The 18,197-nt window shown below is 40.5% G+C and overlaps 1 protein-coding gene across 1 annotated transcript in view; it reads left to right on the plus strand.

The window, feature by feature from the left end:
• The window catches only part of GRM5 (glutamate metabotropic receptor 5), a 419,932-nt gene extending 407,769 nt beyond the window's left edge, over positions 1–12,163 (plus strand). Inside the window, exon 11 of the mRNA XM_019496384.2 lies at positions 9,116–12,163. Coding sequence (XP_019351929.1) covers positions 9,116–9,941 — 826 coding nt within the window. The 3' untranslated portion in view covers positions 9,942–12,163. The remainder of the gene's footprint in view (positions 1–9,115) is intronic.
• Positions 12,164–18,197: the final 6,034 nt, after the last annotated feature.

Here is an 18,197-nt window from a genome sequence, read left to right on the forward strand (position 1 = left end):
AAAGTATGTGGCATTCTTCCTTCTCAGTTGGCGCATCTACAAGGGACACCTTAATGCACAGTAGAATGTCCTACTGTGCATTAGTGCATCACAGCAAAAACTGTGCTAATGTGCAGTAGAATTATTCTACTGTGCATTAAGCATCACAAAAAACCCCCTTCACCTTTGCTACTGTGCATTAGTACAGCTACTGCGGCTTTATCTAGTACCTCATATTAGAGGTACTAAACAATGTGCAATTGCAAATGCGCATTAATGAACATGTAGACACACTCAGTGGGCATGTCTACACATGCATGTACTCCAGCCTAGATTTACTGTGCAGTAAACTACCGCTTTCTACAAGACATGCATTAATGTGCATTAGCTTCATTTATTGCACATTACAGGCACACATCTCCATGTGTGCACCCTTATGACGCATTAAAAATGGTTAAATTAGGCCAGTCATGCCTAATATGCAGGTATCAAATTTAGACATGATTAAAGTGCATTAATGCATGTGTAGACGTGACCTGGCACTAACTTTAGTGTGAGGTCTGCCCAGACTGTAGGGACACATTGCAGGGCTGCAGGAACTTGGCACTAACTTTAGTGCCAAGTCCCTGCATGTGTAGACGCCTGCCAAAAATCACTTCATGAACATTAAATTTAGTTTTGCTTAAATACATGTGTAGACATGTCCAGTATGTATTAAACCAGAGTTGAGGGTACTGAGATGGTTGAAGGCCTGATGGAGCAAGCAGAAGCAAGACCTTGATCATTTGTGGGTATTTAAAAGAACCCATTATTTTGTTTAACTACAGTAAGAGTTCTGAGGATCTCACCAAACCCTTCATATATTTAACTGGCTTAAAAAATATCCCATATAGCTTGTTGGGCAATGCTAGTCCTTTCATACTCTAAAGTTGCTTGTGGAATATTGCTAACATGTTCCCACACAGATGAGTCCATTTCAGTGGTGAATTATCCCTGTATAGGCATCCTACAAATAGCGTTTCCTTCTTCAAGATGGAAAGCAATATATAACAGTTAGTATTTTATGACTGTATTACTGTTTGCAAGTTATTCTATTTTTAAGGGGTGTTATTCTGTTCTAAGTCATATGCAAGCATCTTTCACCTACAGCATATAAAATCAATTATGGGATGAAATGTTTTATGAGGCTATCAAAACAAAGGAGTTCGTGTAGGATTGTTATGATTTAGAATTTAAATTACTAGCTTAATTAAATGCAACAAATAAGAAACTGTTTAATAATTCACCTTTTCCCCCCACTGAGGATATGAATCCTGTGCGTGTAACTCTCTGCAGTGATATGGCATTTAAGTCACATACACCTTCAGGTAGCCCCATTCTATGTGTTTTGCATAAACTGGAAATAATCAGAAGAATTCAAACAATGGTGAGAGAACAAAAACAGAACCCAGGAGAACTTTCTTTTTTATTCTAACTGTAAATTTCCTAACTGTGAGAACAGAGTGAAAGCCAGTAGGATCTAATCAGATATTATAATATAAAATCCATTGAAATCACTGAGGATACTGCCACTCCAATCAATGGGGATGTGGTTCCAATCCCAGTCAAGAAGTGTTAATAACTTCTAAATGACAGACAGAATTGATGGCTGAGTAGGTGTTGGTTGTATCCATATAGATCTAAGGACATAGGCATACAAGGCTCTTTGGCTAAATGTGATATCTTTTATTAAACCAACTAAATAATGGGGCGGGGGGAGGGGAAATTTTTGCAAGCTTTCAGGTGTAAACACCCTTCTTCAGGCAGAGGGAGAGTCTACATTTGTATTGTGCTCTCCTGGGTGAGATAGGCTTCTCCCATCCAGGAGAGCACAGTACAACTGTAGACTCTCCCTCTGCATGAAGAAGGATGTTTGTACTGGAAAGCTTGCAAAGAACAATTTTTCCAACTATTTAGTTGGTCTAATAAAAGATACCACATTTATCCAAAGTAACTTGTCTCGCTCACGAGGTGGCACTCTCCTCTCTGGTCCCATCTAGATTTGGTGTTTTAGCTTGGTGGTAAGAAGCATTGTGCTGTTGGAAGTGTCACCTTTCTGATGAGGAGTAAAATCAGATCCTGACCAAATATATTAATTAATAATTTCAATGCAGTCTTTCTTCGTAAAGAAAGAAAAAAATGCTAACTATAGGGTCCTGACCAGTTTCCAATGTAGGTAATTATCTGAGACTTACTAGAAATGCTCCTGAAATATCACTTAGAAACTCTATACAGTACTTCACTTCTTCCCTCAACAGATATATACTGCTAATACAGCTGCTGTGATCTGATGACTTGATGGTTGGACTGAGAGGTCTTTGCAGTGGTTTCTTTCTGGGACTCCTGCATCTGATTGCAGTTTGCTTTTGGTTCCTTTTAAATGAAAGCCAGTCTCTAAATGCCAGCTGAGATTTTCAAAGCAGTAAAAGTACTTGACTGCCCAGTTCCCATAACAAGAAGTCAAGTGCTTCTTTGGAAGCTGTAAAAAAAATTCACTCCAAGGTTTGGGTGAGGGACTCTAGCTGTGCACAGAAGATAGGAAGCAGCAGCTCACCAGCCCAAAACAGAAAAGGAGACAAGGTACTGTGAAGAATAATGTAAATACAACAACTCTTTCTGCCATTCTTTGCCTCTATCACAACACTAGGTGTGCAGTCACAATATAATGATCATACAGCTCCCTATGAAACTCAGGATAAGATAAAACATGTGTTTTCCCTACTTAATTCCATTTTATTTTGAGTTTCCTACAAAACATTTCTCTATGAACGTAAGAGAAGATTAAGCTATATGGCTTGATGCATGTCACTAGTGATCTACTTGTTCACAGCAGAATTACAATGTCACTGGGGGAAATAATTACATAGTTATTTCATTGTTTTCTTATGCTCTTTTTTAAATAAAGCCAATCTTTAAAATCCTAAGCAGCATTTGCCTCCGCAGTTGTTCCCATTGCTCTCTCATTGGTAGTTTAGAGACAGCTCAGGGTGCCAATCCATGTGAGTTAAGGGATCTCACCCAACTGCATCCACCAAGCAGCTGTCTCTGCTGATGAGATGGGCAGATAGCTCAAGTGCCCCATTTAGACCTCTTAACCACTCCAACACCCTTTGCTCTCCCTCCTTCTGCAAATCCAGCTGCAGGAGGAGACTACTAGCTGTCTTCCCCCTCAATTTCTGGTCCCCCCTCAACTTCTGGTACAGGAGTGTTCTTTCCCCTCAACTTCTGGTTCAGCCTTTTTCTTTGCTTTCCAAGGCTCAGAAGCTGACTAGTCTCTTTATGAGATTTATGATGAGTACTAACTAAGTAGGAACAGCCTCCCCAAAATACCTCTCAAAAGTTAGCAATGGTTGGTAAAGTCAGTAGAATCTAAATATGTACATTAAAATGGCTCAGTACATGAAAATCAGGGAGCAGAAGAGCAGGAACCATAAGATGAAGATGATCCACTGCAAAAATAAGGAGGGCAAATGGTTCTACTCTCCACTTTGGGAGAGGACTGAAGAGAAGGGGGATCAGAAATGCTCCTCCTTTATTTGTGCCTCTTGTGCTGGACCTCTCCAAAGGTTTTTTGAAAGTGATTGTGAAGCAAATAAGCAGGTGCCAGTCCTACCTTGTGGGAACGGTGCTTAAAGACATGTTAGAGAAGCACTGAAAGGGCACTGGTTTACTCCCTATTGCACACATATGTGATTCTTCCTTCAGGAGAGATCCTAATCCTGTGGAAGATCCCATAATCTTAAAAATGGGGTATAAGGCATTCTGATTCTGTTAAGCAAGATTCCAATAAGTGGCAGATACTACCAAATTTAGCTAAATCCAGTTTAATCATTTATATTATTTGAATAGAGTGGCCCCATATAAACTTGCTCCCAAATAACTACATCAGTGTTACTTCATTTCTGTGTTATTTCCATACTAGTTTGTACTATACAGGAGGCCTGACTTAAGCCATCTTCTTGTTTTAGATATATCCATATAAATCCAGAATAACTGAAATTGGTAAAATAATTTTGGATTTACAGCAGTGTGACTGTAAACAGGCTGGCCCTTATAAGCTATAAAGATGCATTATGCTCATTTTATTCTGGTTTCAGGACATTTCAAAAGTATACTATCTGTTCTTGCTATCTCAAAAAAAACATGACATTCCATACTTGTTATTTATATATGGTAGTCACAACATGTTAATAAGAAAATAAGTGATTTGTTTTCAACTTGCATATGCTGATAGTTAATTAACTACTAGTAGTAACAGGGAAAAATATACTTCTACAGGAAGAATTTCTCACCAGAGCTAGTTTTTATCAGCTCCTGGCAAACCACAGGGATGATGGTCTTGCTCTAAAATTAATATAGAGTTTCCAGTTTGTGACTGTCAGAACACTTTTCCTCTTTCTCATTTCTCCTCTATTTTTAAAAGAGCCGCACAAGATGGAAGTGTTGCCATTCTGACTCTGCTGCTGATTTTTTAATGGCAATTAACTAAGGAAACCCAATTGGCAGAACTGTGCACGTTCTTGTAAATGTGAGGAGACACAGCTCTAAGCAAAGCAGAATGTCTGTAACATCAACAGAAACAAAGGGAAAATACATGGTTTTGACATGGTAAAGAAGAACATCTATAGGGGAAACATTATCTCCTATGTCTGTGGATGCAATACAGTGAATATTTTAAAAAATTCTGAATACAAAACAGTGCTTTTAAGAAAGAGACAAAAATATAAATGAATCCAATACAAATTAACAAGGGGAGAGAAGGAGGAACCTGACTAAATCATTATACTATGAGGATGTGTGGACAGTTACAGAGGAAAAAACTGAATGGTAGTTGTCTTCAACAGCTCTCCCATTTTAAATGTATATTTCTTAAACATATTAGATCATGGAAGCTAAACTGGTTAAGAAAAACCAAACAAGTATGCATACCTGTGGTACAGAAACTGGAAGAATTATTAGGTCCCTAGTAGATGTTACACTTAAGATATGATTAACCAGTTAATCATGTCTTAAGTAGTAACCTGGCCATGCAGTCATTCAGTTGATGACTAGATAACACAGGGAATAAGCCACAAAGCTATTATACCAAAAGTATGTAATAACTTTGTGGCTGGTTCTCATCCCACCTTACATTGAACATGTGACCAGCACCAGAGTCCCAAAGGGCTCCAGTTCATTCCTGAGACTGGGACCACCCTTTAGCCAAGGGCTCCATGCGCTCCCATGTCTAGAAGCTGTGATCAGCTGAACAGCACTTCTAGCCGTGGGAGCACCACTTGCCAGTACGCAGGGAGCCTGGGATCAAGTTACTAGGCTCCCCCTTCACCGGCAATATGGCACAATTGGGATCCGATCCCTGATCCCACACTCGTGTCTCCTGATCGTGTGTGAGACACAGCAGGAGGTGTGATTGTTGGGGTAATGGATCAGATCCCATCTCACCTTTAATTGAATGTCTGTCAGTAACCTTAGTGTAGTGATTATAGGTTCAATAAACACTGATATACGTGAATGGGAATAACTAATCAACGAGCTAACTGTTGAGCAGTAGGCAATCCTGTGCAAAACTCTGTCTCCAACTAACTACTCCCTAATCAGGACCAACTCCCAACTTCCTCAGTCACTAAATATAATCACTAAATACCTCTCTTTAAAGAGAAATAGAGTCCCTTGTTAATATCTTGAGCTGTAAATGATAGCGGTAGTTTGATGTCATTCCTAGGTGTAACCAGGTCTCCATTCAGTTCACAGTATCAAAAATAAAAATTTTACAATACAGAGTGGTATTTAAATATATGATCTGGCCTCAGCAACACTTTTGGCATTAATTTGGGGACGTAAGAGAATAAATTTTTGGTTCTCATGGGAGAAACTGACAGCAAGCAAAATTTCTTTGTAAAAAAAGGGTCCCTGGACTAGATGGCCCTCGGGGTCCCTCCTGATCCTTTCACTGACAAAAAGGTTCCAATCACTCAAAGAGACATGGCATAGTTTGGCACAATAAATGTGAAAATGTAAGCGTATGTGATATTCCATTAGCAGACATCGTGGTCTATGTCTCTGTTGTTTATCTGATTTCAATATGAAGTTTGCGCATTGTAGCGTTACGTAGTTAGATTGGACACATAGCGATATGTATGTGCAGCAGGACATTAAGAAGTGATCCTTGAAACAATTCTGCCCCACCACTCTTAATCACAATAAGCATCATCCAGCCCCATTAAAATACAAAAAGCAAATTACTCTGTGTACAAAGAGCTTATAGAGATTAGTTCTTCTTAGTACATTATTAATTTTGTGTTAGCTGATAGAATTGTAAATAGGAGCAACTGGATATACCAGGGAGGCTAGAGTCCTGAAATTACTTGTCTAATTATTGCTGAATATAGCATTGGCATTTTAATATCTAGACCGTCTTTTGTGGGGGGGAATGGCGTGGAATAGATCACAATTAAATTGGTAGATGTTAAATTTAAATTATTTTACAAGGGGCTTGGAATAAATGGGGACCAAACCAGTCAGGTCTTTCTCAGATAATTATAGTAAGTAGCCAGTGGCCTCCTCCTCAGCCATAATTATGGCCAGTTTATAATCTTACCTGTGAGTCAGAGGCAGCACATGGCTGCATTGTTGGGGGTCAGCCCAGAGGGAGCACGGGACTCCCACTTGCTCCACTGAAGAAATAGTATGCTGCTGCCTTTTATCAGGTGCTGTCTACTCCTTCATTTGCTGTCCTCCCCACTATACAATGGCTCGCGCTGGCTCTTCACCTCTAAAGTCTTTGGCTAGAAGGCAAGGCTCTGCCAGCTTCCCTGCCATCTCCCTCCTGACTTCCCCAGAGAAGTGCAGAGGCCTCCAAGGCTCTGCTTTCCACCTGTGCATGCTGCAGGGGAAAAACATAGAAACCTCAGAGCCCTTAACTCCCTCCCTTTGGTCCCTTCACTGCCATGTGCTGATTTAGCCCGCACAGAACAGATTGGTTCAGTTAACACATTTAAAGAGGCAGATCACATCAGAGCAACAAAACTATGGAGAGTCCGAATGATCAGAGTTAAGGATTAGATCAGTGATTCTCAACCAGGGTGCCACAGTACCTCAGGGTGCCACCAAATCCTTTGAAGGGTGCTGTAAGGGGTGAGGAGATAAGCACTGACTTGGGCTCTTCTTGGCCTGGCCACACTTGCAGCCTCACTGGCCAGCCCTGCTGTACAGAGGTAAGCAGTGTAATATATAAATTAGTTTTTAAAATAGGGGGCTGCTGAATTCACAAAAGTTATGGAGGGGGCCTTGAGTTCAAAAAGGTTGAGAACCACCTTTGTGCTTTTTGTCTCCCTCTCCCCAGACAGTAAAGGGCAGGAAATCATCCTTCAGTCAAGCACAAATCTTCTCAGGCTCCTGCTCACAATGGCAGGGGTTATCTTAGAGTTTAGTTAGTTTGCTTCCAAAAAGCCAGTGGTTTAGGTAGTGTCCGTCTCCTAAAACCTATCATGCTCCTGTTTGTAAGGAACGATGCCATGGCACGTGACCCATTGTATTTCCCTGGAAGGTGACCATAGACGTTCACAACTCAAGGTCCTTAGGTCCCTGGAAGAGACAGTGAAGGCTCAATCAACCAAATGCAAATCAACAACTATGTGCAGTTGCTTTAGTATGATTATATTTTATGAACTGTTACATAGCATACTAAAAATTAGGCAGTAGTCACTTTGGGCTTAAAGAAAACATGTCTAAGCTTGTCCATGCACTGCCAGGATCTCAATCTGCTTGTGTTTCCACAAAAAAATGTAAACTGTTGCAAGCGTCTTGGAAATCCCAATAAATGGCTTTAAAGTTTCGTCATTTCATATACAAGTTATGCCTGTATGTCACTATGTACGTGAAGACTTACGTTCTTATTGTTGCTGTCCTTTTGGGGTCAATGTCTATTTTCATGAAGAATTTGTTCTACTGCTAATGGTCTTTCTTAATCCTGAGAGCCACAGGTGAATGTGTGGAGTTGCCTGAGTCTTGTATATGCACAAACAAAAATCCAGTTGACTTGAAAGGAGAGGAAGAGGTGAAAGGAGCAATGTCATGCTATGCATTTGAGATATCTGTAACCAGCTCACTGATGAGGGGTCCTTTCCACAGACAGTAAGGGGAGATGGATCAACAATGTGTTATTAGGGGTGGGGAAATTCCTGTAAGGAAATTGTTTTTGGATGGAAGAGAAGGACTGAAACTCAAACTGCTATTGGGACAGGACATTTCTAGAATAATGGAGTTGGTGCCTCTGTTCCTCTGAGCTGACCTGTAATTAAACATCCCGGGTGCATTAACTGAGTGACAAATCTGATCTAAGGCTGAAAATGAAAATGAGCCACCAACTTCAGGTTCCTGGAAATGCCACCCGTTTTAAGTTTCCTGCTGCATTTGGGAAGAGCAGAGAAATCCTGAGCTGAGGTACAACCAGCAGAATCACTCCAAGTAGTCTACAAAGCAGGTTTCAGAACCAGGCTGGCATTTCCTCATTTCTTCTGTTCTTTCATGATATGTATAAGTCAGTCGATCCGTTTTTATTTTCAGCCTCTGGTTAGGCAAACTAGATAGCTAATACCCTTCATTTTTAACAACAGGTCAGTAGCTTCTCCAACAAACTCAGATTTCATGTGGGCAAGCTAGGTTTTAGTTGTCCCAGGTTACCAGGCAGCAGTTTAATTTAATCCAGTCTAGGGCTGCCTGAAATTAGGATACTGGAGAGTCACTCTGTGTTCCACATACGAACAAGGGATTGAGGAATCTGTTTGTTAAGGGAAGCCAAGTCACTGGGCTGTTGCAAACATTGCAAGATGAGCATTGTTTTATTAGGTTGCCGCAGTGTTGCTTCTGCTTAACCAGGCCATGCATTAATCCATGTTCTATTTGATCATATATATATATACACACATACACACACACGCGCACTTTTTTACCATCAACTTTACAGGGCTCATGATATATGTGTGCTGGAACACAGGCCGCCCACATCAATTATTCAGTAAGATAGAGAATGTGAGCTTCCATGACTATAAGTACTGTCTCAATGCAAGACATAATCTGATCTTATTTGCCTTCACAGCTCTAACGGGAAATCAGTCTCGTGGGCCCAGAACGAGAAGAGCAGTAGAGGAGCACACCTTTGGCAAAGGCTATCGATCCACATCAACAAAAAGGAGAATCCCAACCAAACTGCAGTGATCAAGCCCTTTTCTAAAAGCACAGATAGTAGCCGACATAGCAGCAGCACCACTATTCCCGAGACCAGTGCCAAAATGCTGTATGACGTCTCAGAAGCAGAGGAGCATTACCCAGCTCAGTACCGGCCACAAACCCCCTCACCTGTCAGTACGGTAAGCCACAGAACTGCCTCTGTTAGCCGAACAGATGACGATGTCCCTACTTCCCAGACGGAGAATGCCCAGAGAAGCAGCTCCTCTCAAGGTTCCCTGATGGAGCAGATCAGCAGTGTGGTCACACGCTTCACAGCCAACATCAGCGAGTTAAACTCTATGATGCTTTCCACCACCACACCAGGGGCCATGGTGGCCACTCCTCTCTGTTCTTCATACTTGATTCCAAGGGAAATCCAGCTTCCTACCACAATGACCACATTTGCAGAGATCCAACCACTCCCTGCCATTGAAGTCAATGGTGCATCCCAGTCAGCTAGGAAACCTTCAAATGGCAGCATCAAGGAAGGTACTTCAGAGGCCCCACCACCGGCAAAGCAAGATCTTGAGGAATTGGTAGCTTTAACTCCTCCTTCCCCTTTTAGAGATTCCATTGATTCAGGGAGCGCATCTCCCAGCTCTCCAGTGTCTGAATCAGCTCTCTGTATCCCTTCCTCCCCGAAGTATGACACGCTTATCATCAGAGATTACACTCAAAGTTCTTCTTCGCTGTGAATGTAGTTCAAGACAACCCTGGATCTCAACAGCTATGAGCAGATAGAAAGGGGACGTCCAAGCCTTCAAGATCTCCCGTGCTTACACCGGTACAATGACAGGCGTTGGGTCATCTTGTGAAGAACAGAGTAGGAGAAACAGAATAATTTGAAATGGAAACATCAGACGTATGATTTTAAAGACAACAATGTATTTGTGGCAGATATTCGTGGCCTTAAAAAACATGGGCTTTTAAGAAACACTGCATCTATTTTTGAGGGCTTAAAAGGAGTCTGTTAAATCAGTTACATACCAAGTGCTTTGCTTTAGTATAACAACGAACCATGTGTAAAATATATGAAAAAGGTAGATTGTAAGCAACTGTACAATGTTTTGTTTGTTTACTCCGATTCCATACCCAGAAGTGAACCTTGATCTTTTATCAAGAACAGAAGACCAAACATTGAATGTACATTTTCTAACAGACTCAAAATCTGGGACCAAAATGCCAGGCTTTCTTTTCTTTTTCTATGAAGATCTCAAGAGGCAGTAATGTATGTTCTGTAACTACCAAACTTTTTGCTGAAGCATATTGTGTACCCGATACACTACGCGTGGATAATAATAAGCGGAGGCTTTGCAGCGAGTGACTGCAATACAGAGGGCTTAACAAGTGACTTCTCAAGAGTACAAATTTGTTTATGTGAAATTATCTTCTCTAAGTATCAAAAATTCAGTTTGTTAGCATTGGATTCACCTTCACAGCAACAAAACCTGAGGAAGATTTCCTGACTATTTCACCATGTTGCCAACTAATAATGAAGTAGCAAAAAAATATTTTCTGGAGTACTGTTTTGTAATTCCCTTATCAGGGCAAGTTGTTGAGGTGAATACTCTCTTTCTAGCAGCATTACTGAGCTATGGCATAACTGCATTCCCTAATGAAATTCACACATTTTTATGGGCATTCATACAGCAACATTGCCAGTTAAAATATTTATTTGGGCTCCCATGATCTTTGCTTGTAAGGAACAGGTAAAACACTCTAAGGTTTTCCTTTGCTTCTTTAAAAACTAGAATATTAAGAAAGGGGTCTGGACTATGATGAGTGATTCCTATTTCTGAAAGGGAGTGTCATGATCATAATTCATTTACAGAACAAAACCAAACCTATCTGGATGTCTGCTTAGAGGTAGTTTAGCTAATCTTTAACAAGCAATGATTTTAACTTTATTTAGCTGCCAATGGAGTGCAGCTATAAACTGTGACAAAAGAAGACTTTCAAAGCAATACACAGTAAACATAAACACAAAGGAGATGTAATGAGATACAACCAACAGATCTTTCTTTGTTTCTTAGCAGCTCCTAGAAGAAGCAAGAGAATAATTGATTTTTTCCCTATATTAAAGTAGTACACTTTAGTGCAATTCATGCTGCCATGGCACTTTTTAATACATGCAGGGAAGGAATTTAAAGTTTGAATAGAAGTAAAAGAATTTTGATAGGTATAGATATATAAACTGTGAGAGTCAATCCCTAAATACGCACTGTATTTACTCCCCCCGTTCATGATGCAGGTATCCTCAGGTGCCAAACTTTTACATTTATTTATTTTTTAAATAAGGATACTATGAAGAGGTGTATGATTTACTGTAATTCAGTTTAGTTGATACAGCCTTATGCGGAAGATAGCCTTAAGGAAGGGAGCCTTTGAAACACGGCAGGTCCATATTCATTTTTTGTAACCCCTGAATGTTATTTTTGTCCAGCTCTATAAATATTTTGCAATCAAAATTGACAGTTGTTTCCATTTCCAGCAGAACAAATATGGGCTTGAAAAAAGCATTTTTTTTTTCATTTCAGCAGGAACATTTTTATTCTGTTTTGAAGCTGGCTCGTGATTTTATATTATGCATCCCAATTTTTTATTCAATTACATTTCAAACAAAATCTATTTTATTTAAAAATTATAAGGCTAATTAAATACTACCTTTCAAGGGAGGTGGTGCTCTCCCCTACCTTGGGGGTCTTCAAGAGGAGGCTAGATATGAGCCTAGATGGGGTCGTCTGACCCCAGTGCTTTTTCCTGCCCAGGGCAGGGGGTCGGACTCGATGACCTACTGAGGTCCCTTCCTACCCTAACTCTATGGATCTATGAATTTGAGTACCACCTTAAAATAACACCCCTTGTTAGCCTGGGACATTCTGTGCAAGACACAGTTGTGCAATAGTAACTCCATCTTTAGTTAACTATTTGTGTCCTTATGAGATGCGCAATCTAGGAACAGGGCATTTCAATTTGGGAACACAATATAAATTTTGTCATTATGGAGCGTAGACCAGAATGAATCTATGTGAAATGTTGCTCGTGGAAAATTTACAAGGTACTATATATGTTTTCTTTTACAGAAAACTGCTTTGATTTATGGACAGATCAAGTGAGTGGTTTGCCTGCATTTCTAGAACATTGTCTCCTTTTCAGATAATCCCGTATTTCAAAGGGCTGATCCGTAACATTAACAGATCTCCCCTGCCCCTGACTCTGCCTAAACATTTAGGCCTCATTTATGTAGGCTTTTCTTCTGTTGGCAGCACTTATTCCAGGATCCCTACTGAAACCTCTGGGATTAATTTCACAAGGAATTGCCCACAGCCCTTAAAATATATTGTTAATTGATCTTCTTTAAGAAATTAGGAGCAAGAAGGGAAGGCTATCAAACCATACTTCAGCATACATAATACATCATCTGCTCTGCATCTCCCAAATCATAATTTAGAAAACTACTTCAATCTAATTGGCCACAGCTTCTGTTCAGAGTTTATTTGTTAATTTTTTATCTCGCCAAGAAATTATTTATCCCTCATTTTAATGGTGGTTAGATACCATGCTATCTTTTGATTGAGTAGGTTCTTTTTGAAACACTAACCATATATTAAACACCCTTTTGTTTTTTCTCACTAAGGGCAGAATTCTGCATCTCTTGTACATCCATCAGCAAAAGTGGGAGTTCTGAGTGCACAAGGATTGACCCTCTTGAAACTGTACTTCTCTTCTCTCTTTAGATGAGCAGTTATTGCTGGTCAATCTGCAATGAAAAACAGCTTATTATTAACACTAGGCCTAGAATGACTGAACATATTTCAGAAGGGCAAACTGGTCTGTATGGGTACTCCCTTGCAAACTTCATTTGAATATTACAGGAACAAAGGGAGGTTGTTGGGGATTGAAATAGCAGCAAAAGAGAGGTTTGAAGCACTGGAAGAGTGCAGAGACAGCCTGCTGGGCCTGTAGGAACCTGAGCAAGAGCCAAAAGGAGTTGGTAGGGGAGAAAGGAAAGAAAATGGAGGTGACAATTATTATTTATATCTACTTCCACACGTATGTACCAGGACGTCTGAAAGATCCCCAAAATAACTTGCACAATTTATTCTTTGGCCCAGCCCTTGATGAATAGAGATGTGACCCATCTCTGGAAACTGTGCTAATGAAATAAAGTGGTCAGCTCTGGCAATCTAGTTGCATCATATGCAGAAAAAGCTAGAAATAGAAACTTCTGCATGGGGAAATCATCTCTGAAGAATACATGACTTTGGAGATGTGTCCCTTTTACTTCTATCTAAATACTTAGTGGGTGGCTTCCTATGGGTAGCACAGACCAGAGGCCCTGGTCTGTGGAGCATTTGTTTATACCCCATGGAGACTTGTTTGATCTCATGGTGCTGGGATCTACTCCTGATTTCCAAACTGAATTGAAAGACAGCTTAATTTATTTTCTTCCTTGGGCATAGATGCATGCTGTAATCAGAAAGGGGAGAGAAAGTTGTCTATAGAGAGCGTGAACACACAGACAGGTGATCTGTGAACTAATATCTGGATTCCATTGTAGTTCGCTCCATAAAAATATTTGGGAAACTTTAGCTGAGAGAAGAGAAAAAAGACAACCGAGACGTGAATGCTTATTCCTGGGAGAAGTGGAGTTGAGTCTTTGTGTTCATACTGCATACCAATCCCAGACTCTACCTTAGACAGAAAGACAGAGAGAGAAAAAGAGAGAGCTTATCACAGATGCTAGCTTCAAAGAGAAGGCTCATTTCTGTGCTTGTGTCACATCACATAGTGCACATCCTTATGTCAGAAGAAGTCAGTGTCAGGACCAGATTCATTAAAGGAACACAGGCAGAATTTAGGTACCTTTATCCAGAATCACAATTCTGAACACTGCCCACCCTCACTGGCCACCTGACCTTGGAAAGCCCATAACCTCTGTCTCCAGCTTGACTTAGAAGTTCTCAAGGCATCTGGAATGGTGTCCCTGGACATGTCCAGAACTGCTCCAGTCTTAATAGGGTAGAGTAGCTCAGTATCTAACTTATCAAGATCCAGAACCAAGCATTCCTGCCCTTAAGTAGCTGAAGAACATCTTAGAATGTGCCCAACACACACTGACAGCATCTGGGTCCCCATGAAAGTAGTGACATACGTCCTTTTAAAATGGTGATGCTGAGTCCAGTGTTGCCATTATATAATGATGTAGTGGGTGGGGCATTTGTCTAGGAAAGGAAATATGTGGGATCAACTCAGTTCCCTCCTCTCCCAGAGGGGATGGAAACCCGCATGGTATACAATCATGCCTTACCTACTAGGCAATTTGCTTTTCTGGTTAAATGGGATCACTTTCTACCATTCTCTTTAGAATTTGGTCTATGGTACAGAGGACAATGCAAAAACTATTTGCTGGAAGACAGAGAGCAAAAACCTGACTTTGCAGCCTACTCATTAAGGCATCCATGTGGGATTGGGCTGACCTGGGTTCCAGCCCTTGTTCTCAGAACTGGTCCTGTATTTTTTCCAGTGACTGTTTAATGGAAAACTGGACCTAAGGTCTCCCTCCTCCAAGATGAATCCCTAACCACTGCGCTATGGAGTCACCTGCTTTTTCTGCTTTATCTCTGCCTGAAAGAATATTGGTTATTTTATTTGGCTCAACAGGAACCTCCTCATGCCTCCCAACAAAATAACCTGTTGCCTTCTCTTCTGGGTTTAATCCTTTTAAGAAGAAGCTAGTAGACTTAAAGAGGGAATTTAGATTGGAGGTACCTGTTTGCAAGCCTCCCTTTGTGCATAGCATTTCCCTTTTGGCTAGCACCAGCCTGCTAACTTTAGCAGCTCTGGCACAGTGTGATGGCTGTTTTGGATATTGTTCTAAGATACCTAATCTTCCCCATTCATTTGTAATGGTATTCTAGGCATTGAACACAGGTTCTAAAAGTATATGTACACGGCACAAGTCAATACCACAGAGAAGTACCCAAGCTCAAACTGAGCAAGCTAGCTCAGGCACTGGAAGCAGTGTAGCTGTGTTAGTGCAGTGTCCTGCTCAGGTTAGTTAGTTACAGCCTAAGAAGTAGGTTTTGTTAGGGCCTTGTTTTATGGCACAATTAGCACATGTTTTAGCTGAGATCGTAGTATTACTATGCCATGTTTAAAGTTAGAACATGTTCTGAGCAGTCACATGGTAGAGGTTTACTATGATCTCAGATGACTCTGGACAGGCAGGAGCCAGCTGTGTCCGGGCACCAGGCACCGCAGCTTCCATATCCACCTGTAAGGATGTGCAACCCCCATGACCTTAAGCCCACTCCCCCCCCGCCCTCATGTGCCCAGCACTACCCAGCCTGGGAGTGCCTGCCTTTGGCATGGTGGGCCAAGACCTCTGTCACTGGTGGTAGGTGGAAGGAGGCCTAGGGAGCCAAGCCTGGGAAAGGGTGTCACTCCTACTGCTGGATCCATCAGCTGAGCCAGGGCTCTGCCGCTGGCAGGGAGATATGCCAGGGCTGGGTCCAAACTCTGGTGCACTGTCAGAGCTGGGACTGACAATCAGCAAGCTCTCTTTGTAATATCTCCATGGAGCAAGCTGACAATAGCAGAACACATTACCTTATACAGTCTGGAGATACTCCACCCACGAAAAGTCATATCTTTGCTATGATATGATCACACTTAGCACACGTTTTACTGCTTGAACACGTGAATGATTGTGTTTTAAGTGCAGCTAACACATCCTAAATGTAACATGCAACATGGCCCCTCATCTGAGCAGTCTATTATGCTTTTACCGCTTTACTGCTGCCAGAACCCATGCTAACTTGTTTGTAACTAACTTCATACCAGGTAGGTATCTCCTAACTTTTAGATACCTAAGGCCTTTATCAAATCTGGCCCTCGATCCACTAAGGCCAATGGAGTCATTCCTGACTTGCGTTAGTGCAAATGAGGTTTGGGCTTGACTGTGATCAATGAAATCTAGATGTTTATTATTTGCTTCAGCAGGGAATGTTAGAAGGCAAAAGTGACTTAAGATTTCTTTGGTTCAAACCACAGAAGTATTTTAAAAGGTTAATCCTTAAGAGAATTTGCTTAGTTTGGTGGCCAGCACCTTCCCACTGATTTGCTTCAATCATTACTGCTCTAGCAGGTATTCTGGTTGCAAAATAAAACTGTGATTGAAAATGTTGAGGGATGTTAGAATAAGCAGTCCACAAACAAAAAACAGGTCATGGATCCACTGCAGTTTCTTACTTCTTAGAGGCAAAGTGCTCCCAATGAACAAAAAGGAGAGGGAAAATAAAACATTCATATGCTTCCCTCCCAATGTGTACTGCACATACAGAGACTTTGGCTGAATTATCTGAGTTCATTTCTTTTGCTACAGCTTATTATTACACCCAAGCTGTTAAAATCTCTGTGGTTGCCACTTCCAATTTTATACTGTGAAAAGAAAAAAAAAACAAAACAGATCAGTGAAACATAAAGGTAAGTAAAGAATCGATCTCAGTGATGAACTGGTATTTTGGGTTTTGTCTTGTCTGAGCAATGACAGTGCTAATACAAAATAATACATTGCTGAGTCACTCTGATCTGCCAAATGCAAACAAATATACTATGTATATTATATGTACTAATAGGATTCAATGGCAGCTGCTGGTGGTATTTGTAATTAGAAATCTATATAGAATATAGACGTTTTAGAGAGATGGTGCCAATTCTAAAAGATTTGTGTGGGCTACAAGTGCTTGTAATTATTTTTTTTATTTGCTAATAACTTATTATGAAAATCTGGATTTAAACATTCTGTGAGCATTTGTTCTTTTCTAAGTTGTTGCTGCTTATACTATTAAACAATAGAGAATGTAAAGTTATTTTGATGTGAACTGAAAATGATTTTTCATAAAATTTAACATTTTTATCAGCTTTGGTTCTGCTTTCTACTTGTATAAATGTAATTTATTTTAGAATTTTAAAAATACATTTGCTTGTTTCTTGGTTGTCTACATCATGTTATAGTTGGTGTTTATGTACAGTCAGGTACTTTTTGAACAGTATTAAAAAATCCTGTGATATGACTTAAACTTTGTTTTTTTATATGATAGTTTAAACCATGCTTTTAACATGTTTTTCCCCAAATGAACCCGCATAAAAATATTCTGAATTCTTGTGATATGCAAAAGGTAGATTATATATACATATATATGTGCAGACACACAAAGAAATACTCATAATTCTCAAGGGTAATATGATTTTTTCCGCTTTTACAATTAGCATATTTGGCCCTGGTTTAAAGATTCACTTATAGATTTTAATTCCAGATAGGAATATTGTCATAATTCAATCTAGAATAATATAGGTCAATGCTTTTCACGTAGCAGTTCCCTCAGTTCACCAATATTCTGAAAGCCAGACCATATCATTCAGTCTTGTTATAAAGATTTCATATCCTTCACAACTCTAATCCTTTGGTAATTTTTCCACTGGTCATTTATCCTCACTGCTAATGAAAACTGTGCCTGTCTTTATCCTAACTGATCTGGCTTCAGCTTCCAGCAACTGGAAATTGTTACATTGGGCTCCCATACACCTGCATGGAGCCTGCTCCAACACGCTGGAAAGTCAGATTCATATAGTCTGCAGGAGCACAAACACTGTCTCACTCTAGCAGGTTTCCATGCCATGTATATCAGTGTCATCGCACTTCTCTGCACTGAAAAAATGGCAGTGGGGCACGTTGAAATAGGACATATTCAATGAGCATTAGTTCCACCACATTAGTTCCATAGCTCTCCACCGCTGTTTTTTCAGCATGGGGACACTGATAGGCTTGACACATGGGTTTTAATTGGCATGGCTTACTAACGAAGGCACCCATGCCACGTCCTGCAGCACGTATAAAAATGTCCATCTTTGTCTGCTAAACTAAACACCGTTGGAAGTCCCCTCTG

The sequence above is a fragment of the Alligator mississippiensis genome, chromosome 1 (assembly GCF_030867095.1).
Source record: "Alligator mississippiensis isolate rAllMis1 chromosome 1, rAllMis1, whole genome shotgun sequence".
NCBI classification, from domain to species: Eukaryota; Metazoa; Chordata; order Crocodylia; family Alligatoridae; genus Alligator; species Alligator mississippiensis.